The sequence below is a fragment of the Plecotus auritus genome, assembly GCF_963455305.1.
Source record: "Plecotus auritus genome assembly, chromosome: 1".
NCBI classification, from domain to species: Eukaryota; Metazoa; Chordata; class Mammalia; order Chiroptera; family Vespertilionidae; genus Plecotus; species Plecotus auritus.
The window spans coordinates 245,317,915-245,344,215 of NC_137770.1; the positions used below are offsets into that span (position 1 = coordinate 245,317,915).

Here is a 26,301-nt window from a genome sequence, read left to right on the forward strand (position 1 = left end):
GCTGAACTGTGAGCCCCCACCTTCCTGTGTTGATGCCCTAACACCGGACCTCAGAATGTGACCATTTGGAGACGGGGCCTTTAAAGAGGTCACCAGGGTACAATGAGGCCGGCAGGGTGGGCCCTGACCCAGAAGGACCGGTGTCCTTATAGGAAGAGGAAGCTATGCGGAGCCCACGTGCCCAGGAGAAAGGCCATGTGAGGACACGTGAGGAGACGGCTGTCACAAGCCGAGGGGAGAGGTCTCCCTAGAAACCAACCCCGCACACATCCCGGACTTCCAGCCTCCAGCGCGTGAGAAACCCATGTCTGTGACCCGAGCCTCCCTATTGGTCTGGGGTATTCTGTCACGGAGGCCCGAGCAGACTCACATCTGATGTCACCGGAGGGTGGAGAGGGGACCGATGGGGAGAAAGTGGAGAAGGATGTCAGCCCAATGCACGTCTTTCCTTTGAGTGCCAGGCTCTGTTCGAAGCCAGACACTCCCCTCTCTCCTGGCCCCTCACCCGCCTCTGGAGATTCTGAGCAGGTGCAAGAAAGCTGTGAGCTCCGTCGAGCGTGCGAGGCTGGAGTTCACGCTGCCCCTAACTGGATCTGTGACGCGGGACAGAGACTTCTCCCTGCCCGCCTCACCCAGGAGGCAGAGCAGGGACCGTGTGTGTTTCCCAGTGGGGGCACTCGGTAAACGCTAGGACCTCCTCCACCCGCAGTTTAAACCTCCCCAAACCTCTCCAGCCCTGATAGTCACAGGAACATGGCACAGTCACAGCACACAGCCCAGCCTCCCATCCCCTCTCAGACTGGCTTCTTAACAGGTCTGTTTAGCCCGGTCGGTGTGGCTCAGTGGTTGAGCATCACCTATGAACCAGGAGGTCACAGTTTGATTCCTGGTCAGGGCACATGCCTGGGTTGTGGGCTTGATCCCCAGAGGGGGCATGCAGGAAGCAGCTGATCAATGATTCTCTCTCATCATGGATGTTTCTATCTCTCCCTTCCTCTCTGAAATCCATATATATATATATGTATATACTAGTAGCCCACCCGGGAGCTGGCAGGAACTGCAGCGTGCCGCTGGGAGCCGGGCTGCTTCCACAGGAGCTGTGCGGCTTCCGCCGGAGCCGGGAGGGACCCGCACTGCTTCCTTGGAAGGCGGGCCCGCTGTCTCCTCTCCAGGCCTGCGCTTGGCCACGGAGGCTGCGGGCATCCCCCATCCCCCAGAGGCCCTCCGCGGCTGGGGCATCGCCGTGGCAACGAAGCAAGCATCCCGCGCCCACTGCCCAGAGGCCCTCCGTCGCCGTGGCGATGAAGCAAGCATTCTGCCAGGCTGCTCACGCTGCCCGCTCTCAGCGGCAGCACCCCCAGGACTGGGGGACTCTGGGGACTGGGCACTGCCATCTTTGTGACAGGGTGACGGTTAATTTGCGTATTACCCTTTTATTAGATAGGATATGTGTGTTATATATATATATATATTAAAGGTCTGTTTGGTCCACGCACTTTATAAGTCCATCTTCCAGGTAGACGTCGGCATAGAAGGACTGGTCATCGTTGATGATCCGTCCACCTTTGATGAGGAGCCGGTCACTCTGAAAAGCCAAGCAAAGTATTCAGTGTCACTGGGGAAAAGCCAGGAGATTTTGTTTGTTTTTAACTTTTCATATAAAATTATTCAAATATTTTCAAAAGTAACAAGTGGTGTAAAAAGCAAGGCCCGACAAGATGGAATCGCGAGCTCTTGGGAAAGTTCGCTCTCCCACTTGCTCTGGGTCTCTGCTCAGTGTCACTTGCCTGAGAGCCCTCCCCTCGGCTGCCCTCTTAGGAACACTGCACACCACTTCCCGCCAGCCGACCCCACACCCCTCAGCCATTTATGTTTACACAGCACTTACTGCAGTGCGTCTGACATACTATATATTTACATGTTTGCCTGAAATGTGACTCCCACTGGCATCAGAGCTGTGATGTGTTAGTTTCCCCACCGGCTGAGTCCAGTGCAAATCACAGAGGGCCAAACACACACACACCCGTGGATGTGGATGGTGGCACCACCTAGAGCTGTGCCCTGCAGTTGTCCTTACAAGGTCAGCTCCATGGGGGCAGAGATTTCATCCATTTTATTCACAGCTGCACCCCCTACACCTTGGACACAGCCTGGCCAGATGGATGGATGGATGGAAGGAAGGAAGGAAGGAAGGAAGGAAGGAAGGAAGGAAGGAAGGAAGGGTAGGAAGATGGGTGGGTGGATGGAAGGAAGGAAGGAAGGAAGGAAGGAAGGAAGGAAGGAAGGAAGGGTAGGTAGATGGATGGATGAATGGATGGACGACTGGGTCGGTGGGTGGATGAATGAGTAAATGTATAGATGTATGGATGAATGGATGAGTGAATGGATGATGGATGACTGGGTGGGTGGGTGGGTGGTTGGGTGGGTGGGTGGATGAATGAGTAAATGTATGGATGTATGGATGAATGGATGAGTGAATGGATGATGGATGACTGGGTGGGTGGGTGGGTGGTTGGGTGGGTGGGTGGATGAATGAGTAAATGGATGGATGACTGGGTGGGTGGATGAGTGAATGGATGGGTGGATGAATGAGAAAATGGATGGATGACTAGATGGATAGATGGATACCTTGAAGGATGAATGCGTGAAGATGGAGAGAAAAAGCATCGCAGTCATGGGACAAAGAACTAAGAGCCATGATCCAAGGAGGAGATGTCTGAACCGGCACGTCCTGTCCCCAGCAGGAGGGTCTCTGAAGGAAGGGGCTCCAAGCTCAGTCCCGGCCAGGCCCAGCACCTGCCTCTTATCCCTCAGGGAGCGGCCAGCCAAGACGTGTGTGTCCCCAGGGAGGACGCCCTCGGGAGGGCACTCCAGGACCAAAGGAAAGAGGAGGCAGGGGCTGTGCTCACGCAGCTGCAGAGACAAGCCGGTGTGCAGGCTCCCGGCAGCAGAAAGCAGGGAACTAATGGTGAGTCACAGGCAGATGGCACGTGGCTTCCGGGACACGGCTTCCCACAGGCAGCCGCCTGCCTTCACGTCTAAGAGAGCGCTTCTCAGGCTCCGCCGGCAACGTGGCATTAGATGTGCTGTGAGCCGAACACCAGCCCCACCTGCTCTGCTCTTCCTGGAACAGAAGGTGGAGCTCGGCTCACATCCACCCCCTCCCCACCCCCCCAACCACCAGCGGGTACTGTGTGCAGCTGCTGCAAACGGGTCCACGCTCCTGCTGTTCTCAGGCGCCAGCGTTTTTCTTGAAAAGTAAGCCCGTGATACGGCAAGAGCTTCCGTGACTTCCTCGGTATCTGCCTTAAGATTACTAGCGCCTCTGCCTTTTCACTGGCGTTTTCCAAGCCATGTTCCTTGGGACCCTCGGTCACAGGGGTTTCAGCAGCTGGTGTCCCCAAAAGGGGGTCCCCGGTGTCGTGAGCTTGGGAAACTCTGGGTTAAACAGAAGCCAAGGCTGTCTGTGACAGAAACTCCCAGATGCTTTACTCCGCTGGTGTGACGTGCATATGCACGCGGGGAGCTGAGCTCACAGCGTTCCCAACCGCGGATCCTTTTGTTTTGCGGGAACTCTGACCAGGAGACTTCCGCTGGAGGCGTCCCAGGGTCCTGCCTGCGCGGACCCTCACGGCGCGGCCGCCCGACCGAGCGGGGGGGGGGGGGGGGGGCGGGCTCAGACGGGTGACTCCCAGGGGCGCAGGCTGCCTTTCCTAACTTCCTCTCCCGCGTTTGCTCCATCAGACACACTTCTGTCACATCTTACAACATTTCCAAATCCGTAACATTCCGTAATCAGATTCCATCCAGGAAAAACCCAGGTCGGTGACCCCGGGGCCAGCTCCCGAGGGCTCTGTTTCTTCACTCAGCAAACTCACAGCAAGAGCCCATTGTAGGGGACGTGAAATTCTAAGAATTTCACAAAAGTCACACATTTAAAAGAACCAGAATAATACCCTGCCTCTCCCAGATTACCACGAGGAACAAACAAGATACATGAGCGAGGACAAGCTCAGTATAAAAATCGCTGCTTAAATACTTGGAAGAAAATAAAACAGCTTTAATTAGAAATCCAGCGAAAATCTATCAGGGGTCCTCAAACTACGGCCCGCAGGCCACATGCGGCCCGCCGAGGACATGGATCCGGCCCGCCGGGTGCCGCTGCCTGTCCTGCTTAGCAGCCGACGCGTCCCGGGCCCGCAGTGCGCATAGGAATTTGTTCATAGTCTTTTTTTTTAAACTATAGTCCGGCCCTCCCACGGTCTGAGGGACAGTGACCTGGCCCCCTGTTTAAAAAGTCTGAGGACCCCTGGTAGCTGTAGGGTGTGACTGCCAGTTCCGGATTACGACCCGCTTGGCTCCTGTCACGGATCAGTGTGCGTGAGAATGGAATGTCCAGAGTCAGACAGGTGTGGGGTCCAGTCCTTACCCTCTTCCCATCCAGGTGACTTAGCCCCTGCTAGCCTCAGTTTCCTCATCTATAAAATGGGGGTACGTGTCCCTGTCTCATAGGGCTGCTGGGAGACAGTTCCACAACGATGGGTGTACCCAGTTCCCTCATCTATAAAATGGGGGTACGTGTCCCTGTCTCATAGGGCTGCTGGGAGACAGTTCCACAATGATGGGTGCACCCAGTTCCCTCATCTATAAAATGGGGGTACGTGTCCCTGTCTCATAGGGCTGCTGGGAGACAGTTCCACAACGATGGGTGCACCCAGTTTCCTCATCTATAAAATGGGGGTACGTGTCCCTGTCTCATAGGGCTGCTGGGAGACAGTTCCACAATGATGGGTGCACCCAGTTTCCTCATCTATAAAATGGGGGTATGTGTCCCTGTCTCATAGGGCTGCTGGGAGACAGTTCCACAATGATGGGTGCGCCCAGTTTCCTCATCTATAAAATGGGGGTACGTGTCCCTGTCTCATAGGGCTGCTGGGAGACAGTTCCACAACGATGGGTGCGCCGTGCTGCATAGGCCTGGCACGTGGAAACCGTGGGGACAGTTACACGCCGTTAACTCTTCACCATTCTCTGTAGCAGGAACTGTGCTCCATAAACAGCTGCTTAAGGAAGGGGCTGCAGCTGAAAGAAACAGTTCTCAGGCCAGTGGGGGCACTGAGTCGTGACCTCTGCACCCAGGGTGGGAAGGGCTGGCAGAGATCGGCAGGGAGGCCTCCACGCCCACCCTCCCAGGGGAAGAAAGCTTGTTCTGAGCTTGAACAACAAGTAGGACTTGGCCCCACAGAAAGGCGCCAACAGACTGCAGAGAAGGAGAGGCTCGGAGGTCCCAAGGCACCTGGTGGGCTCGGGGACCTGTCAGCGGTTTCCTCTCGCTGCAGTGTGACCTCCGTGGGGACCTGGAGAGGTACGCAGGGCCCAGCTCACGGGGACCCTAAGGGACTCTAACATCCAGGTGGGAGGAGCCTGGGCTGGCGGCGAGGTAACAGCAGGGCTTGCATCAGGGAGGAGTCAGACACACAGAGGGTCCTGAGCTAAGACTTCGTGCGAACCCTGGGCAGAAGGGGACGAAGGGAAGCTCATCGCCTTCACACCTGCTCAGAGCTGCCGTCGCTCAGCTAGAACAAGTGCCAATCAAGTTCGCAAAAGGTGTCACGGGCCTTACGATGGCTCGTGACTTGACCTAGAAATCCAGCGCCGGAAACGCGTCCCCTGGAAAAGGTCCCGGAGAAGCGCAAGGAACTGCACTGAAGTGTGATCCCGAATTAATTCCCATCGCATCACCACACCACCAACGGCATCGTTCAGATACCAAATACTCCCCGGGGACTTCTGAGAACAAGCAGAGGCACTGAGCAATGAGACGTTAGGTGAAAAAAAATAACATTTCTATGGGGGTAATTCTGGGGTGGGTAGATCTTTCTGGCAGTAACCGATTCCCCCCAGCAGAGAGTTTGGGGTGCCTCCCCATTGTCCCCGCTGCCCCTTGCACATCCCTCTCCCATTACAGTCATCGCACGTCATGGTCGCTGTTCACATGACCCTCCCTCGGGGTGGACGCCTTCAAGGCCAGGAGGGCCTGTGCCCTTCATCGCTGTGTCCTCAGGGACCCGCCAGGGGCTGAGAAGACACGTTATTTAGCAAATGTTTGCGGAGCGGGAGGAGAGGGGGTTGACAGGCAGGAGGCAAAGGAAAAGGGAGGAAAAAGCAAGCGAATATTTGAAAAGAGGGAGTAAGAAGGAGAGAAAAGGAGAGTGATACAGAAAATTATAAAGAGCCCAGCCGGCGGGGGTCAGTGGTTGAGCACTGACCTATGAACCAGGAGGTCACAGTTCGATTCCTGGTCAGGGCATTACCCGGGGTTGCAGGCTCGATCCCCAGTAGGGGGCGTACAGGAGGCAGCCGATCCATGATTCTCTCTCGTCATTGGTGTTTCTATCTCTCCTTCCCTCTCTTTTCCTCTCTGAAATCAATAAATACATATTTAAAAATAAAAAATAAAAAACCTCCAGGTATTGCCCAGCTGGTGTGGTTTAGTGGTTGAGTGTCAGCCCATGAACCAGGAGGTCAAGGTTTGAATCCCAGTCAGGACATATACCCGGGTTGCAGGCTCGATTCCCAGCAGGGGGTGTGCAGGAGGCAGCCGATCCATGATTCTCTCTCATCATTGATATTTCTCTCTCCCTCTCCCTTCCTCTCTGAAATCAATAAGAACACATTTTTTAAAATGTCAGGCATTCCTTCCCATACAACAGCAAAAGAAACAGCAGCCTCAACTTGAGGGGAGGTCCGGATCACAGTGCATTTCTTGCATCCCAGTCCATCCCTGAGCAAAGCATGAAACCTCCGAGTTCTGTTCCCCCCACTGCGTGGAAGAGAAAACCCATCATCTCCGCCAGAGTCAGAGGAATAAAACATCCGCTGCGGTCTGAAGATCCTCAGGAGAAACGAGAGGTGCTTTTCAAACCCACACGTACCCCATAATCACACGCTTAGCAACCTCGGCTGTCTGGTAAACAGCAGAGAACCAAAGCTGTTATTACAGAGACAACAGGGAAAGAGAGAGGCTACGTCATCCATGAGGGGGCGTGTGAGCTGGGTTCTGAGATATGAGAAGTTCATGAAGCTGCAAAAAGGAGGCGAAGGGGCACATTGCAGCCATAAGCAGTATATGCCCAGACAGAGAGTGCTTGGAGTTCCAGGTAGAAGAATGGAAGGCGGGTGTGTGCTGTCCATGGTCCTGAAACGCCTCTAGGGACCGGGACAGTGAGGTCTCTCCAAACCCTAGGATGATGAAGTTCCCTCTCCCGCCTCCCTCACCCAGCCTGTAGTTCCTCACTGCTTTTCTTTCTCAGCTCACTGGCATACCTTTACATTCCCTCAGAAACAAAGCAACCATGGCGTACAGTCCTTTGGTTCCAAGTCCTTTAGACTCTTAGTACCAACCCTTCAATACTTTACTTCTTCCCCAGGAAGTTGGGGGAGGACATGAATCCCCTCTCCTACAATGCTTCACTAGTACAGAGTTGGAATCTGCAGCTAATAAATGGGCAAATGTCAAAAAAATAAAATAAAAAAGGATTGCAGCCCAGCTATGAACCACCAGCAGGTCACAGTTCGATTCCTGGTCAGGGCACGTGCCCAGGTTGCAGGCTCAATCCCCAGTGTGGGGTGTGCAGGAGGCAGCTGGTCAATGAATCTCTCTCATCATTGATGTTTCTTTTTTTAAAAATATATATTTTATTGATTTTTACAAAGAGGAAGGGAGAAGGATAGAGAGTTAGAAACATCGATGAGAGAGAAACATCGATCAGCTGCCTCCTGCACACGCCCTACTGGGGATGTGCCCGCAACCCAGGTACATGCCCTTGACCGGTATCGAACCTGGGACCCTTCAGTCCTCAGGCCGACGCTCTATCCACTGAGCCAAACCAATTAGGGCTCATCATTGATGTTTCTATTTCTTTCTCCCTCTCCCTTCCTCTCTGAAATCAACCAAAAAAAAAAAAATATATATATATATATATATATATATTTTTTTTTTTTTTTAAAGGGATCTCAGAGGTTTGGTGTTCACACTGGGAAGGCAGCTCCCGCTGGGGCTGCTGAGACGCACGGATTCCAGTGGGGCTGCCTGGTTCGTCCCTGGGAAGGGGCTCAGAATAACCCGTCGTTTCTGGAAAGATGAAGAACACGTTCTCTCCAAAGGGCAAGCACGGAAACGAGTCTCAAAAAGTTCAGGGAGCCCCGTTCTTGCAGACATGTGCTTGTCCGCGTATTAAATGCTGATGGAACTGCTTTTTCTTAAGACAAAGGAAACATCAAGGTAAGTTATGAATCCTTCACATCCTACAAGCCACTGATGGTGAGCTCATGTTTGCAATTCAAAAATTCAACAGGCCCAAACCCACTCGTACACGTACAACTCCCATGGCACCACAGCCTCGGTGAGCCTCAAGTCCTCGGGACGGGCTGCTGAAGATCCCAGGCCAGGTGCCCTTGTCAATCCTCACTTCCCAGCTCTGGACGGTGGGCCGGGAATTCACAAACAGCCCGGAAAATGCCCGCGGACCCTCTGAGGTAGACTGGGTTCCGGTTTCACTATCCCACCTGCCCTCCACTCACATGACTTGCTTTGACCAATAGAATGAGAGAGGGTGTGACCGCACCCTCTGAGCACAGGCTCCCCGAGGCTGGCGGGTTTCAGCTCAGGCTCGGAGAGCCCACGCTCCGCCAGGAAAACCGCACGACCCAAGAAATGGCGTCTCCTTAGGTCTGAGTCCCAGGGTGAGAAGGGAGGCGGAGCAGCCCTGACCCAGACAGAAGGCCGAAGACAAGTCTGGCTGAGCCCCGCTGCGCCTCGGCCCCTCCCAGGCCTCTCGCTGTAAGTGAATCGTTGGTGCCCTGAGCCAGGGCAGCGGGGTTGCCTGCTGTTGGGCATCGCTGCCATCGAAGAGAACTGGCACCCCATCGGGGTTCCGTGCCCAAAGCCACAGCCAGAGATCGCTCTCTGGCCCAGAGACTTCATAATTCCATGGCTGGGTCACGACCTTTCATAGCCAGAGCCCCTGCCTCCCAGCTGCCAGCGCCATCCCACCCAGCCTCCTATGACTGCAGCACACTCCTGTGACTCACAGAAAGCCAGCCTTTGACTTTGCCTCGGGGGACGGCCTGTCAGCCGGAGGCCCTTTGTCACACTTCCCAGGAAAGCAGCCCTGTCGGGGACAGGGCCTGACGCAGGAATCTAATTAACACACATTGTCATCCACTTGCATGGGCAGGGGGCACTGTAGCATGGCATTTTCCTCCTCCTCTGCGAATCAGAACTACAGGCAGTCCCCATGGGCTGCAGGCCTTTTCTGCAAGCGCGCAGGCCCGTTTCCATGACAACCGCAGTTACAACACAGAGCTCTCAAGCCCCAGGATACCTGGCAGGTATTCAGGAAATCCTCCCTGTGGGACTGAGCACCTGGTTTTAAAATAACACCCCTCTGCGGCGCCCCCCAGGAGTGGGCAGGGCCTTCAGGCTGCCCACAGGAGGCGGAGGCCAGCTGTGTGGGCCTCTACGTCCACACCCACGTTGGTGTGTCCTGTCTGCGTCTCACCTCACACAAAGCACTCTGAACAGAAACTCACCGCCTTTAAGAAACTCACGTTCCTGAACGCAGGCTCAGTGTCAGCTCTGCACCCCGTGGGCTTCCAGGTTCAAATCCTAAAGAAGTGGGTCTGATTGCTACAAACGAGGAAACTGTGAGAAGTGGAGCCAGTTGCTCCAGGTCACACAGCCAGGAGCCGGTGGAGACACTAGAGCAGCCGTGGACAAACTACGGCCCGCGGGCCGGATCCGGCCCATTCGGCTGTTCTATCCGGCCCACGGAGCTGAAAGAGCGGAGGGTTCTCTTGCTCTCCCCTCCGCTCCTTTACTTTGAATTTATATTCGTTCACACAAACACTCCATCCATGCTTTTGTTCCGGCCCTCCGGTCCAGTTTAAGAACCCATTGTGGCCCTCGAGTCAAAAAGTTTGCCCACCCCTGCACTAGAGCCACCTGCTGCCTACAAAGGGACAGCCCAGCGCCCCCTGGTGGTGAGCCCCGGGCTCTCCTCCCTGTACCTGATGAGCAAGTGTGAGCCTCAGTTCCTTCCTCTGCAAAATGGGGACAGGTGAGAACAGACAAGTACGCGTCTACTCAGCTCCTATCCAGCCCGTCACAGGCACGCGCACCTCCTCTTCCCTCCTGGTAGCGTTGTTGCAATTATGGCCAAAAGCGAGCAGGCAGAGTAAAGGCCCTGAAAGTTGCAAAGGGCTCTCCAGAGGGAAGAAATCAAATGGGAGACCCGATCAGCTAACAAACATCGACGAAGCCCCTGCGAGCCGGGTGCGTTCACCGTTATTACCTCGGCTGGTTAAGGACATGGGCCTCCCCTGGCCCCATAGGGGCTAAGCACCCCAAGGCTCGGGCAGGTCGCCTCTCTGGGGTCGGTTTCCAGTGGTAAAGCAGAGGGCACAGCACTTAGGACGGGGCCTGATTTTTTAACGTCCTTGCAACCTGGGGGGATGGATCGCATTCAGATGATCACGTCCATCCTCAACTTCTCTCTCACCGTCACCCCCAGACCCCTCCCAGGACAGCCCATGACCCTGCTGACACACACATACGCGTCAGCCCTCTCCTTGAAACCCGTCCCCAGCTGTCCTCACGCAGACAAAGCACATCCTCTTGGCTCCCCCAGGCCGGGCTGCTCCCCTCTCCCGACCTTGTGAGACCATATTGGTCTACTCACACGGCACTGTCACAGCCTGGGTCTCCCTGAGGCCTTCCTGCCGCCTGGAGGTACTGCCACCCCTGCTGCTCCTCCCCAGCCCCTCTGACCCCCCCCCCCCCCGTCCCAATCTCCAGCTCACCTGGTGGCACATGCACTGATGCCAGGAGCCTGCTACCTCCCCCGGAGTCCCCACAGCACGAGGCTCACAGCCTGGTTAGTGCTGTTTCCTGACATCATGATGCTTTGTCTGCCAGCTTGTTTAGATATGTATGTTCTCCCTGATCCTTTCCACCGGGGACTGACTGCACCTCAGCCCACACAGCCTCTCAGCGGGGAGCCCGTGGCGAGGCACTAAGCTCTGTGAGCCTCAGGCTCCTCCTCTGCCCCTGGAAGTAATCACAGCTCCGCCCTCACGGGGCCAGTGAAGATACTGTGAAGGAGCTCACACTGAACACTGGCCTCTGAGAGCCAGTGCTGAGGCCACATGCCTGCACTGCAAGTTTCCACTGCTTTTATCGGCTCCTCACGCGAGTCTGGGACCCTGGGATGTTTAGAGTCCGTTTAAAAGGTGCCCAGTACGTAAGTTTTCTTTTGGATCCATTCTGTTCTGCAGGCTCAGAGACCAAGGACAGCAGAAAGAAGAAAAAAATGGGACAAAAAATCCAGACGCTGTACCTGGAAATTGTGCCGGGTGAGGACTAGAGAATCGGGGCCCTTTGGGGACTGAGGGGGCCCCAGGCCTCGGTGAAACAGCTTCCAGGAATATCCGCGTGGAAGAGGAAGGGACCATGAGATTCCGAGGGCAAACATGGGGCAAAAGGCGTCTAGACCCTCATGCCCCGTACTCTTCAGAGCTGTCCTAGAGTAAGGCAGGTGCTGGGGAAGTGGTGATCTCCCCATCACGGGGGGCATGCAAAAGGGGGGTTGGAATTCCCACACTGGAGGGGAGGTTGCCGTGGAGTAGACGCAGTGGGCACTTTCAGCCTCCTTAAGCGCACAAGCACAAAAAAAAATACATACATTGAAAGGTTCCTTTCAACTTTGAGGTTGTATAAATCAAATGTTGGCTGAGATGGGGCGGAAGGCCTGAGGGTCTACAACAGGGGTCCTCAAACTTTTAAACAGGGGGCCAGTTCACTGTCCCTCAGACTGTGGGAGGGCCGGACTATAGTTTAAAAAAAAAAACTATGAACAAATTCCTATGCGCACTGCGGGCCCGGGACGCGTCGGCTGCTAAGCAGGACAGGCAGCGGCACCCGGCGGGCCGGATCCATGTCCTCGGCGGGCCGCATGGGGCCCGCGGGCCGTAGTTTGAGGACGCCTGGTCTACAAAGACGGTGTGACAAAAAGTACATGTAGCATCATCGGGGGTCAGGTGCAACATCGCCCCCAAGCAGCCACCTCTTTGCTCAGCGCGTTTCTGCTTCGGATCCACCCAGTCTTCGCAGGGAACTGACTCCAAGTCCTGACCCCAAGCAGTTCCTCAGCGAAGGTCCCGGCCAGCGGCGCACCACCATGACCCCGCCTGTCTCTGGGAGGTTCTTACTGTGAAAGCCTGCCTTTCAGTGTGACGTGCAGCGAAGCCCCTTAGTAAACCGGAACCACCCTCTCCCCGCTGCCCACGCACCACGAGGAGGCTTTGCGTTCTCTCTGAACGCCCTTCGTGCCACCCTCGCCTCCTTCTGGGTGGCAGCCACCTACGTGCGAACTCCGTGAAGAGGACATTTGTTAGGGAGCATCCAATGCAGGAGTGGCTGGCACCTGGCTCGGCGAAGAGGCACCGTTTGCCACCTCCTCTTCATTCATCCCCTCACACGGTTCGGAGTCCCAGCTCTGAGTCACCCGTGTGCACAGTGCTCCTGGGGACACGCCAGGGAGAATCAGACGCTGCCCCCATCCTCCAAGCGCGTGAGCCAAAGTGAGTGGAGTGGGAGTGCTCACAATTCCAGCTCCTGGAGGAAGGATTCCCGGCAGGGGATGGGCCCGGCTCACACACAGGCAAAGGGCCGTGAGGGCGAGCCAGGTCAGGGAGAGGGGCTGGGAACTGCCCCCTCGTGTGTCCAGAGCCATCACCTCCCCGCTTCTGGCTGCTTATTTTGCAGACCAGCCACCCCACGAAGCATCCTAGACCCCATGCCTCTTCCCAGGCCACCAACACCAGTTCAGGGCTGTCGGCTCGCAGAGATCTGGCCACTGCCTCTCTGCAGGGCGGTGACTCTCAACCTTTCTCTGTGCAGGTCATACTTACAAATACAGTCCCCTTCGTCACGGTCTCGCTTTCCGAGTGTCAGTTACCTGTGGCCAACGGCGGTCCAAAAGCATTGAGCGGAAAATTTTAGAAATAAACAGTGCATATACTTTCAGTTGTGCGCCCTTCCGAGGAGCGAGCTGAAACCCCGCTCCATCCCACCTGGAATTGCCCAGCGTATGTATCCGCCCTCGCCACATGCGCGTCAGATGGCAGCATCGCAGTGCTTGTGTCCAAGTCACCCGCGTTTCACTTAACAATGCCCCAAAGGACAAGAGTGGGGGTGCCGGCAATTAGGACATGCCAGAGAGAAGCGGTGAGTGTGTGCATCTATGCCGGAAGCTAATTCCAGCAGGTCAGAAATGCAAGAAGTTCATCAAAAGGTCGGTGGACCTTGAGCCTTCAGCAAGCACTGAAAAATACATATTATTGCCTGTTGGAAATGGCTAAGGGCATTTCCCCAAACCTGAAAAGGATGCATAAATGATTGCTTGCTGCCAGACAGCGGAGGGCATTTCAATCTACATGTTATTGCCTCCTGCTGGCCGAACACCTGAACAGCCGTAGGCAGTTCCCCCAATCTGACAATGGATTCTGTATACGAAACCTTGCCTTTGATATGTGTATCTATCTTGCTTTAGGACAATTTGTGTTAATAAAAAGCAAGGGGTCCAGAGAGACAGGAGAACTTGGTTCCTCCAGCCAAGCTCCTCTGGCTCCCCAAAATGCCTTCCAAAATTATATTTCGTCTCTGGACTCTTTAATAATTTACATGCAGCCCTTCTCCAAATTCCTGAACCCTTCTAGATGCTGGCTAAGACCCCCGGCACATCTACAGGAAAAAACAGTCTACGTAGGGCTCAGTACTATCTGTGCTTTCTGACACCCACTGGGGGTCCCGGAACGTATCTCCTGGAGATGGGGGGGAGGGGTGGGTAACTGTGATGTGAAAATTTGTAGCATCATTAAACACCACCACCAAATAAGTCAGCCATCATTACCAACCAGCCCTACCACATGGGCCTGTGTCTGTCTCAAGGGGCCTTTAATAAAAGCGCCTTCACTGCACTTGCTTGCTCTTCAGCACCAGGCGCTGTCCGCTGCCCCCACTGCTTTCTATGTGCTCAAGGGGCCAAGTCCTCTGAGGTTCCCCGCCCTGAGCAAGAGCCCTCTTTTTACTCCCACAAAAGTGAGACTCCATTCCACACCGTTCTGCTTGTGCGTGCTCGGGGCTCCAGCTAAGAGATGTGACGGGAACACTGTGTACACCTGGCTGGAGCGAGCCAACGTCAATTTTAAATGCTGATCACCATGTCGCAGCACCCCCGTGGAGGGCTGTGTCCGTACACAGCACGTGGCGGGGCCCCTGGGGATGGGGTTCCTGCATTCTCCTCGCTTCTGTACGCGGCTCCCTAATCTCTGTCTCTGGCCCCTTACCTCTCACCCCCACGCCATCCGATTTCACTCTGCGTAACAAACCGCGACGGGGCATCTCAAATCCTTTGTGTAAAAGGGCAGGGAAAGAAACGGAACATGTATAGACAGGCTGAATGCCACCCTCAGGAGCAGCGCCACAGGCCTCACACGTTTTTCTGCACATCTGCACGTTAGAGCGACGCCTTCCGCCCCGTGTGACTCTCGCTTGATCTTTCTTCCCTGCTCATCGTTCCTGATTTTTTGCACACCATACAGATCGCATCTACCCTCATCTACACGCACACACGCAACTATGCGCATGCACACACACACTCTGAAGCGCAGTGTAACACACACACAGGTCTCAAATCAGATAGTGACTGCTGAGCCGGCCGACCAGCCTGTCGGCCCTCCCGCTTGACTCTGAGCTCTTCATGCCTCCGCCGGGCACGGCAAGAGCCCGTACACGCCACCACGTCTCTGTCTCGCGAGCCGCAGTTTGCCGACCCCTGTCCTAACCGGCCGTGTCCCTGCCTGTGTCCACACTGCGCCCTTCTCCCCTTCTGTGCCAGTGTCCACTCTCCTATCTCTGCATTCAGTGGCAAAGCTGGGCCTCAGCGTACTCTGTGGAACATAAGGAGGACGCATCCGGGCTGTGTCCCCCACAGGACAGCTCTGTAAACCAAGTGCGAGGTCACGGAATCCCTGCTGGAATGCGCGGCTAAAGCGGAGGTGAACGGGCCTCAAGAAGTGTTATTCTGAGTAACAATGCTTAGCCACCATGGCGGACACGCTGGTCTCCCCCGATGAGGGGCAGGCGGCCCCCTTGGGCGGCTCTGTGAGAGCCAGGAGCCTCGGCAGGGCCAGGAGGCCACGTGCCTTTGTTTGCCCAGAGCCACGCCCGGGACCTTCCAGTCACTCAGCCACAGCACTGGGCGCCCGGTGCGAGAAACAGCGTCTGCCGAGTTAATCCCCAGCTGGGTCATTAATTTTTTAAAAAGCCACACATGAAACGGAGCCTCGTGAATCTTTTAAACAACCCTTGGGGGCCGAAGCTAAGTGGTTCTGCTTCCCCTGCCCCTCTCTCAAGCTACTGTATTTTCTCAGGAAAAGACTGAGGTGGGAAAAAAAAAGAGGGGAAAGACGCCACGACCCTAATCAACAGGAGCAGAACGTTTCCTAACCCAGCGGTCGGCAAACGCATTAGTCAACCGAGCGGCAAACCGCGGCTCCCAAGCCGCATGGGGCTCGCGAGCCGCAGTTTGCCGACCACTGTCCTAACCGGCCGTGTCCCTGCCTGTGTCCACACTGCGCCCCGCCTGGGGCAGCCCTTCTCCCCTTCTGTGCCAGTGTCCACTCTCCTATCTCTGCATTCCTTGGCAAAGCTGGGACCTTATCCCCATTGTTCAGAGGAGAAAACTGAGGCTGACAGGGGCACAGAGTGACCCACCATCAAGCAGGACTGACTGGAGGATGCACCTCAGGGCTGTAGCTGGTCCTTTTTGAAGCCCCTCCAGGCCTCCAAGGCCGCACGCACCCTGGCTGCCAACAGCGTCTTACAGGACTGGCTCTAAGTGCGTGAGAAACTGCCCTGGCGAGCAGAGGCTGGGCTTCCACGATGCTGGCTTTCCTGCAGTCTTTCCAACATGCCACCCGGGGGGTGGGGGGTGGGGGGGTCCTCCCCTGCCGTGCCTCCTCCAGCCTCCCGTACTCCCCCTTACAACATCCCCTCCACTCGGTTGTGATTTCAGGCTGAAATGTCAGCCTCTGCTAAACTCTGGGAAGGTAAGGGCAAGGCTGGCTCCTTCCCACGTTCCCTAACCCCCAGCCCGCCCCATCAGACCAGGTGCTTTAATTTCTGGTAATTACCAACTAAGAGCTATTGACCAGGAAGGTGCAGCCCTGGGAAGCCACAAGCCCTGCCCACTGAGCCACACTCCTGCTCCTGGGGAAGCTGAGGGGCCCGGGAAGGCGCTCCGGCCAAGGCCACCCTCTCGGGTTCGCTGCTTCTCCTTTAAACCACGGGTCTCTCTGGCTGGGATGGGCTTGAGGACCAAATGAAGCACAGATGCCTCCTCAAGGGTGGCTTCCTCGGAACCAGGTGTGATTCTCAGCAGCTCCTCGCCCCAGGCTACGGAAGCCCTTAGAGTCCCTTACGCAGGGGTCGCTAGAAGGACTAAAGCAGCAGGACCAGCCAGCAGTTCCGAAGCCCCTACTAGGTGCTAACACGCACTGAGCGCTCAGCCAGGGTCCTCTTAGATGCTCAAGTGTGATACCCACTTTGGATATCAGAGCTGGAGGCTCAGCAAGGCCATCTCCACTCCAGAGCGTCACGCCTCGGGAAGGCTGGCAGAGTGACTGCTGTGTGTCGTCTGAGCACTGTGCACCCCCAAGGGCACCACTCCCCCAGGCCCGCCTCGAAGACCGTCCTGCTAAACTTCCTTCTTGGAAACTGGGGTCCTGGGAGGGGTACAGACCTGCCGTGGGCCACAGGCACAAAGGGACTGGGGGCTCCTAACTTATCGGTCACTGCATCACCCCTCCCCATCACCTGCCTCAGTTCCTCTGGAGGGTAGGGTTAGACAGTCCCAAGAAAGGGACCTGCTCATACAAATGCCCCCGGTTTTCCTACCACTCGGCTCAGCCTGAAGCAAGCACAGGCCTTCCACGGGTTCTTAGCCACCTTCACCGTGAAGGCTTGGGTCACTGTGCCTCCCGTCCCAGGGGCAGGGATTCAGGATGGGAAGGGGGTCCCCACCCTCAGGAGTTGCACCTCTGCCCGGGGAACTCAGCACAGCTCTGCCAGCGAGACCTGCAGCCGGCCGGGAGGGCGTTTCCTGGGGAAGATGCAGCCCATAGCTGGGTAGGATGCAAGGGCTGTTTGGGGTGAGCAGGGAGCCCAGGTCCCTCCCAACCTCCCTCCGCCTGCATCCCGGCCAGCGCACAACGCCCCTCCAAGGACTCATTGGGAAGATTCAATAAAACAAGGTCTGCAATATGCTGGGCAGGCAGGCAGGCGGGCAGGCGAGTGGGGAGGCCAGCTGCTCCTCCTCCCTAGGTGGCCCCCCCGCAGGGGCCCTGGAATCACCCCTGGGCCTGGACTTTGGATCCCTGAGGATGCGGGGTCTCTGTTCCGCAAACCTCAGGCAGGCACCACCCTGGAGCATTCCTCACGCCGAGTCCCAAGTCCCAGCACCCAGCTGCTCCCGCACCCACCACCCCAGGCCCTAGGGTCCCGGTCCCTCAGGACAGGTCTGCTTCCACTTGGATACCAGGCAGGCCATGGGGCAGAGGCCAGGTTTCCTGAAGGGGAAGCCCTCGGCTCCCCACCCAGAGACAAAGCTTGAAGAAGTGGATGCTTTGTTTCCGGCCACACCCAGGGACGCAGGGACCGCTCGGCCCCCACTTTAATCCCCATGCCCCAGCGGTAACCCTTCCAGGCCACAGCCCCCAGTGCTGCCCAGGGCGTGAGTTTTAACTGCGGGGAGGCCTGGGAGGGGCCCTCCATCATGGCGCGGTCTCTAGGTGCAGACTTCCACCCCACCGTCTGGGAGGGGAGCGGGGCGGCCGTGGATCTTTTTCCTTCCTCTGTGCTAGAAGGAACTCGGCTGCGAGGTGCAGGAGCTGGGCGGTGCCGGCGGAGATGCGGGAGGCTCGGCCCCAGGGCAGAGCGAGGAGGTTCGGACCCTGTGCCCCTCCCTCTTTTGTTCAACTCAGCATCCTTCCTCCCAGGCCACGCCAGCCTCTGGCACATCCCCTGGGGAGGAGGGGGCTGCAGGCCTTGGGACCCAAGCCTCCAGCCCCGCCCCACCGTGCCGGGCTCCCCCACCCATTGTCCCCCGAGGCTGGGGGGAGGGGGCTGCAATGCGAGGCCCGCCCCGCCCCAACCGCTGTGTCGCAGAAACCCTCGGGGCCGCCCCTCCTTTCCCAGGCGGATCCGACCCCTCGGTGGCCACCCCCACACCACAAGGAGCCGCGGCAGGCGGGCGGCTTACCGTGATGTGCGGGATGCTCTTCTTGCCCTGGTAAGACATGGCCCCCGATGGCGCCCTGGGCCCGGCTGGTGGACCTGGGGGCTGTCTTTCGCACTGTCGGGCTCTCTCTCGGTCCCACTCCCCACGGGCGTGGTGACAAAGCCCGGGAGGGATGCAGAGAGGAGGGAGGCTCGGCGCCCGCGACTGCTGACGCGCCCGCTGCCCGGCTCCCGGCCTGCGCACCGCCGCTCCGGCTGCCAGCACCGCCCGGCGCCGCGAGGGGGCGGGAGGAGGAGGGAGGACGCGGGCGGGAGGAGGGCCCGGCAGACAGCTCCTCCCGGCGCGGAGCCGAGCCCTATTCGCCCCTCGGACTGGAACCAGGAAGCGCTTCCCTTCCGATCTCCCAACTCCGCCCCCGCCCCCCAAATCGCGCAGGCTGGCAGACCCCCGCCCGGTGCGCACAGGCGGCCTCGCTCTCGCGATGGGGAAGGGCTTGGTGTGCAGGGTTCTTTTCAAAGCTGGAGACGGCCTTGCGATGCGCAGGCAGAGCTGGTGCGCAGCGCCGACGCAACGCGCAACGGCCCCCTCCCCCTACCTAGCCGCTTGGGGGAGGGCGTGCGCACCGGTGCCCAGGACCCGCCCAAGCTGCTGGAGCTTTCAAAGCCCCCCAGAACCGGGCTCAGATGCGGCCCCCTCCTGCCTCTCTTCCCCAGATCCCGTTTGTCCACAAGCCATTCCCTGAATAGACCAAGCACTTTCCCATCTCCAACTCGAAGCCTTTCTTCAAGCTGTACCCTCTCCCTGAATAGCCTGCCGGAGACAAAAGCATACCCATTCTCCCAGATTCATCCCCAAGGCTTCTCAGTAAAGCTCTTTCCCACCACCCTCCCCACCCGTCACTGAACCAGCCTGCCTTTGGAGAGGGGGTAGCAGGGACCCACGAAACAGGGTCCTAATTAATGGCTGGCCTGCTCCACCCCTGCACCAGCTGATTCGTCAATGCCAGGCCATCAGGCTCCACCACAGTCTCACCTACTGGACAGTGACTGTCTCCAGGGCCAGACCATTGCACTAAGGTCCCCCCAGCCTCTTGAACAGACGGGAGGCAGGAGGAGAAACAGGACCTCCTGACTCCCAGTGGAGAGGGGACATTAGCCCCAGGACTCAGAATTGCTCCAAGGAGAGAGACAGGAGGCCAGGGCATAGCTTGACAGACTTCATGACAAGGGAGGAATAACAGATACGAAGGGGACAGCCCCAGCAGGCCCCCACAACACTGGACAGAATAAATGCTGACCTTCTCTGCCCCTCACTCTGCCTATAAAACCCCAGCCCACGGGTGCTGTGAAATGACCCATCTTCTTTACTTTCCGGTTTCCACCCAGAGGCGTGCTGAAGCACCCACACGCAGGCTGGGGCTGCAGCCCTCACCGTTACCCCTCCAGTCCAGGACGGGAGGCCAGAGGTCCCTGGGCCTTCGAATGGAGGTGGGCTGTAGCTTTGCAAAGGATTAAGTAGCTCCATATTCCAGGAACACGAGGCCACAACTTTCCCATGTTGCAGGTGGGGAGCTGAGGTTTACGGAGGTCAAGGATCTCAGGTGCGATGCACAGGAGCTGCAGCAGAGCAGTACCTGGGAGCCAGGTTCCTGCACAGCTTGGCCAGAGCTTATTCACTCATCCAGTCGGCCTCTGCTCTGAGCTGGGTGGGTACCTTGTCCATGACGGGACACTGCGAGGACACTCCCCCTCCCCCTGACACCTCCATTCTCTCTCCGCTTAGTTAAATCCTTGGACCCACGCACCAGGGCGTCCCCAGGGCTCAGCCTGGGCAGGGAAGCACCAAGGCTGGGGACAAGACCACGTGTGTATTGGGGGAGGGGCGCCGGCCAGAGATGGGCCAAACAGACAGCTGCTCCCGAGCAGACTTCCCCGGTACAAAGCCCCGCAGTAGCTCAGCCTCGGGCCTGGAAAAATGCTGCGCCTGCGCTGCAGAAGCCCCTCCTCCCGCCCCAGGGAAAAGCTTCATGGGTGGGGGGAGGGCTGGCACCCTCTGCAAAGCGCAGGAGCGAGGAGGCCCACCCGAACGGAGCTCCGTGGCCGCTGGATCCGCAGAAAGTCAAAGGTTGCCCCCAGGGAGACGGGTAGGCCCCATAGACTCCATAGTCTGGAACCTCCAGGACCTCCAGAGCCCTCAGCTGGCTGGAGGCGCCGCCTTTTGTCCTGCCCCCTGTCCCGGAGAAGCCGTGGAGAAAGGGGAGAGAGGAAGGGAGTGTGTAGGGGGGTGGGGAGAGACAGGCTGCGATCCGGCCCAGGCGGAGCCGGAGGGGCCATGCTGCCATAGGTAAAACTGACTGCAGCCCCACCAGGGATGCGCTTCCTGACAGCTCCCCGCCCAGCACAAAGCGCCCTGCCCCCCCACCCCGACACGCCACGGCGCTTGGAGGGGGCCTGTAGGAGAATGTCACCCGCACTTCCCATATGGAGAAGCTGAGGCGCAAGAGAGCGAAGGCCACAGTTGGAAACTAGGGTTTCCCCAGTATTGACCCTGGCTTCTCAGTCCGTGGCCCTAAAGCCTCCTTTCTGGGGGCGGAAGCCTGGATCCTAAGTGAGGTTGGCCACCAGAGAAGCGATGTGGGCAGGGAGAGGAAAAGAAGTGAAAAAAGGAGACGGGACGCTCTCAATATCACCTTTCCTGGCCCCCCACCTCATTCACAACCCCTCAATGTACACCTTCCCTTCACGGGGCGCCGGCTTCAGAACCATGGAGAGTTCCCGAGTTATGGGAACAACGTCGCAGGCAGGGATGGGGGCAGGAGACTCACTACTGCGCTGTAGCAGCCAAAGGCCTGCCTACCCTACTCGTCCAGGAAGCCCACCCAGATTTCTTTCCTGGTCAAGCTCTGACTCCTGCTGGCTCACTTTATGCCTCTCATAGCATTTAAGGGAAAGCGAATTAAAATGATGATGATGATGATGATGATAAAACTAACAACCAGCCCTTATTGAATGCTCACTACTTACTTCCTCCTCACAAGGAGTCTGTTTCCCAATCTGGCCTGGGGTGGGGCTGGGGTGCTGAGCGATGCTCGGACATCTTCTGGGGCTAAGCCCCTCACGGCCCTCCGGCCCTCCGGTGCTCCAACTTGCATTTCCCAGACACCGGCCCTGACCCACATATCCCAAAGCTGTGCCCTTACCCAGCCATCTCCCCCGGTTCCCTGGCGACCTCCAGTTCAAGGGAGGTGAGCCCTGGGGCCAAGGCCTGGTGTTCTTTCTCCACGGTGCTCCCCCACTTTGGGAGAGGGGGCTCAGAGTCCAGGAAGCTAGCGACTATCAGATCCCCAGTCTGACTCCAGCTTGCCCTGCAGCGCACCGAAGGCAGCACCCCAGGTCGTGCTGTGGGGCTCAGGAGCAGCCCCTGGGAATGCCTGCGCTTGGGGGTAAGAGGTTTCCCCTTCTATCTAAATCTTTAACCAAACCCTTCCCGCGGAAAGCCCCCGGGGCGAGGCTTCTCTCCGCTTCCGGCTGTGTGACCACTGACCCTGTCCCAGAGCCGGCACACGGCGGGTGCTCTGAAATTCCTAAGGAGTGAGCGAATACATGCGTGGACGAATGCGGGACGGAGCTGCCCTGTTCCTGAAGCGGAGAATGCGGACCCCTGGGTTAGATGCACCCCAAAGGGCCCATGTGGCCGCCTAGCTAACTTACTTCCCCTCTCAGAACCCCGCGCTCTCCTTCTGCAGAAGAGGGTGGGAGCTGGCTCTCACGGACGATGCTGGCCATCCCGACCCAGCGCGCAACCTCTCGGAACCTCCCATCGGATGGGTGGGGGAGGGGCCTTCCATAGCTCTCCCAAACCTGCAGGCGGCGGCCCCAGGACTCAGGCCTCCGCACTGCCCTCGGGCGACCCCCCTCCCAGCGGCCCCGGAGGCCCCACCCCCTCCGTCCGGCCCACGCGAGCCCCGAGGGTACCTGGCCATTGTCCCGGCCGAGGGGCAGGTCGCGGGGCGCAGGGCAGCGGATGCACAGCGCCGGCGGCCGCTCGTCGCGCTCGCCGGGAGAGCTGATGGCCGAGCCCGAGGGCTCGCTCACGTCGCTGGCCGTGTCCTCGCTGCCGCCGGGGCCCGGCAGGCCGACGGCGTCCAGCTGGCCAGCACCGCGCGGCGTGCGCGCCGAGCCGCGGCGGCCCACGCTGTACGCGTCGAAGTCGATGGTCTTGTTCTCATAGGCGCCCTCCACCGCGGCGAACATGCCGCCGTACTTCTGGCGCGGGGTCTGCGCCGCGCTGCCCGGCCGCGCCAGGTACACGGGCAGGTCGTCCTCCGTGTTCCACGCGCGCCGCCGGTCCGCCATGCCGGTCCCCGGCCGCCCGCCTGCCCGCCCGCCGCGGTCCTAACCACCGCTGTGCGCCGCGCTCCGCGTCGGGTGCGGGCCCGCGGCGGCCCAGGCGCGTCTGCGGCCCGAGGCGGGGCGGGGCGGGTCGCGCGGCGCGGCGCGGCGGGGCGGGGGCGGGGCCGGGATGGGGGCGGGGCCTCCGGGCGGCCGGCTGCGGAGCGGTAGCTGGCTACAAAGGACCGGGAGGCGGGGACGCGGCGGGGACGCTGCGAGGGCGGGGAGGGACAATGACGTACCAGAGCCGCAGCGCCGAGGGGCGGCCGAACCGCAGTACCCTCCTGCACCCGCTCCCCACCCGCAGGCTGAGCACGGGCGCCGGGAGAGCGAGGGTGGAGTCCCGTGCATCACACACACACACACACACACACACACACGAGCCACACACAGGTTGGTACTAGCACATCAGACAATTAAGGCCATACAGACACGTGAAAGATGCACAGACATGTTGGCACACACGAGTCGATTACTCACAGGCTCCCCAGACACACACAGGCTCCGTCACGCACATCATAGACAATTCTGTACACACATGCATGCTCACACATATTCCAAGCCTATTACACACAGACCAGAAATTCTCAGTCACCCAACCCCCTGCGTGCACAGTATCACGCCAAGATGGATTGCACATTTGGAGAGACACCGCATACATTTACTCAACACTGTCACACCGAATGACCCTGGCGCCTGGCACGTTTTGGTGCTGGGGGCAGCGCCAAGCACAACGTAAACCGAGGCCTGCCCTCCGGGCGAAGACATTCTAAGGAGGGACACACGCACATAATGTTCCAGGGAGGACGAACAGCAAGCCCAGTCGTTCGCTCAGACAGAGAAAAATACGCTCTTGCATGAGAACCAGTGACTCACACGCGTAGATGATGCTCATGCCAGCAACACCCACGCAGCAAAGAGATTTTCACACCCTCATGCCAAAGGCAAACTCACAGGGTGACTCCACCCACATAAACCCCAACAGGACACCCCCACACGCAAATCCACAACAGATATAAGGGAAGTCGAGAGCTTAAGTAGAAACACTCCAGAAATGGAGAAAGAGTTAGATCACACACACCCCATACACACACACACACACACACACACACACACACACACAGAATCCTGTCAGTCACCCAGACAAATAGTCTCCATTCTGGGGGTCACCTCTCAGGAGCCCCAAACAGCCTATCCTAGCTGAGCCAGGAGCATGCAGCCTGGGCGTGCGGGGCTTCCTGTGACCTAGAGCCAAGGTGGAAGGCATGGGGCCTAGGGTCTCTGCTGGGGCTCCCCTCACCCTCTCTTCAAGTCCAGGAGCAGTGTGTGTCCCCTAGACACCTGTGTCCCTCATTTTTCCAGGATTATTATCAGGCAGAGGGGCTTGTGGGTCTCTGGGGAACTGGGGTCCCAGCTGCTCTTTCTGGACCGGCGGAATCGCCAATGCCAAACCCCTCTGCAGCAAGTCCAGACACACAGCATAAGGGCTGGTGGGGACCAGGGCCAAGACCCTCAGTACCTCCTGGCTCTGTGCGGCCACCCCAGCGCCCCGCCCCATGCTGGGAGCTGTCCCTTCAGCACCAACCAGTCCCACAGCCCCTGGGAGTCGCAGACAGACAGCAGTATTCACATGATCCTTCTTGTGACTGGGCCTGTGGGCTCCGTGGCCTCAGCGGACACCCCTCCCCCTGCCCTGGCTGTTAGCTCACCCAGGTGCAGGCTGGTCTGGGCAATGAGTGGGGGTTGTGAAGCGGGAGAGAAGGAAAGCAGCCAGCTGCCTGCTCCCCGGGATCCCGCGGCTTCGCAGCCAGGCCAGGGGCACAGCAGGCATTTAGCAAGCCCCTTTTCGGTGCTTGAGAGAGAAAGTAGTGCTGGGGACACACAGGTGACTATGGATGCAGCCCCTGCCTCCGAGGAGTGTCTGTTAGAGGAGGAGAGAGAGGGCTAAACATAAATTAGAACCGAGACCAGCACTCCCACCACCCTACTCGGTCCACACACGCCACCCCATCCCAGCCTCCCTCCTTGTGCCCTGGGCACCCCGCACAGATTCGCCACAGAGGGTCCCCCTGAGGTCGGCAGGACTCCAGGTTGCAAGGGTTTTCGATTTTTTAATGAAAACTTCTGTCCCGGGAATACTGTTCCCAGCACATTCCAGGCAAGGACATTTCACTTTTTTCCAGAAACTTCTAGAACCTAGAGCAACACCTAGGCAAATCACTTATCTCTCTAAGCCTCAGCTTTCTCATCTGTAAAATTCGTAGTTGACTAAACCCATAGAAATATCCGCGAATCCAAGAATCGGAGTTGGACAGAACCTTCGCGGTCGACTCTCATTCTGTGTGCCTGAATCTGCTCTCAGCAGCTTGGGGAGACTGTCTCTCCGGCTTTACTTAAAGGCCGCTGGGGCTGGGGGCCTCACTACTTCTCAGGGAAACCCTTCTCATTGTGAGAAAGGGCTGGGCAATTGTCAAGACTGGGAGGGAGTGACAAAAGGAAAGAGGGAAGGAAGGAAGCGGCCCAAGGCGGGGCAGGGCGGGGCGTTGTCTTCAGAAAGGATGCTGGTTCCGCCCTACCCGGTGTGGCTCAGTGGATAGAGCGTCAGCCTGTGGACTGAAGGGTCCCAGGTTCGATTCCAGTCAAGGGCACATGCCCGGGTTGTGGGCTCAATCCCCAGTGGGGTCATGCAGGAGGCAGCCAATCAATGACTCTCTCATCATTGATGTTTCTGTCTCTCCCTCTTCCTTCCTCTCTGAAATCAATAAAAATATATTTTTAAAAAAAGTAAAGAAAAGAAAAGAAAGGATGTTAGTTCCCACTCTGAGAGAGCTTGCTGTGTGCTGAGGGCATTGCAGGTCCTTCACAGAGCCCCTCCTTCACAGAGCCCCTCCTTCACAGAACCCCTCCTTCACACAGCCCCTCCTTCACACAGCCCCTCCTTCACACAGCCCCTCCTTCACACAGCCCCTCCTTCACAGAGCCCCTCCTTCACACAGCCCCTCCTTCACAGAGCCCCTCCTTCACACAGCCCCTCCTTCACAGAGCCCCTCCTTCACACAGCCCCTCCTTCACACAGCCCCTCCTTCACACAGCCCCTCCTTCACAGAGCCCCTCCTTCACAGACCCCCTCCTTCACAGACCCCCTCCTTCACACAGCCCCTCCTTCACACAGCCCCTCCTTCACAGACCCCCTCCTTCACAGAACCCCTCCTTCACAGAGCCCCTCCTTCACAGAGCCCCTCCTTCACACAGCCCCTCCTTCACACAGCCCCTCCTTCACACAGCCCCTCCTTTAAGCCTCCCAGCAACCCTCCAAGCAGGTGTCATTCAACCTCATTTCACAGGTGAGAACACTGAGGTTCAGAGAGAGAAGTAATTTGCCTAGGGTCCCAGCTGGTGAATGGTGCCACTTGGGGTTAAAACAGCAGAGTGGTCCCAGCGTCTGCGCCTTACCAGTCTCCTTCGCCTCCCCCCAGGAGCCTGGCAGAAGAGGTCCCGCCGGGAGAGGGAGATAAAGGAATGGACTAGATTGTTGAGTTGGAGTCCTG

At 58.0% G+C, this 26,301-nt stretch overlaps 1 protein-coding gene across 2 annotated transcripts in view; it reads right to left on the reverse strand.

Moving 5' to 3' along the window:
• CRMP1 (collapsin response mediator protein 1) overlaps positions 1–22,834 on the reverse strand; it is a 52,542-nt gene extending 29,708 nt beyond the window's left edge. The window contains exons 1-2 of one of the 2 annotated variants that reach the window (XM_080650595.1): positions 22,337–22,834; positions 1,497–1,585 (exon numbers count right to left, since the gene is read on the reverse strand). In XM_080650595.1, the coding sequence (XP_080506721.1) occupies positions 1,497–1,585; positions 22,337–22,717 (470 nt within the window). In that variant the 5' untranslated portion in view covers positions 22,718–22,834. Of the gene's footprint in view, positions 1–1,496; positions 1,586–18,383; positions 18,658–22,336 lie in introns of those variants that run through there. The other variant, XM_080650596.1, reaches the window with a different exon arrangement.
• Between the last annotated feature and the right edge of the window lie 3,467 nt (positions 22,835–26,301).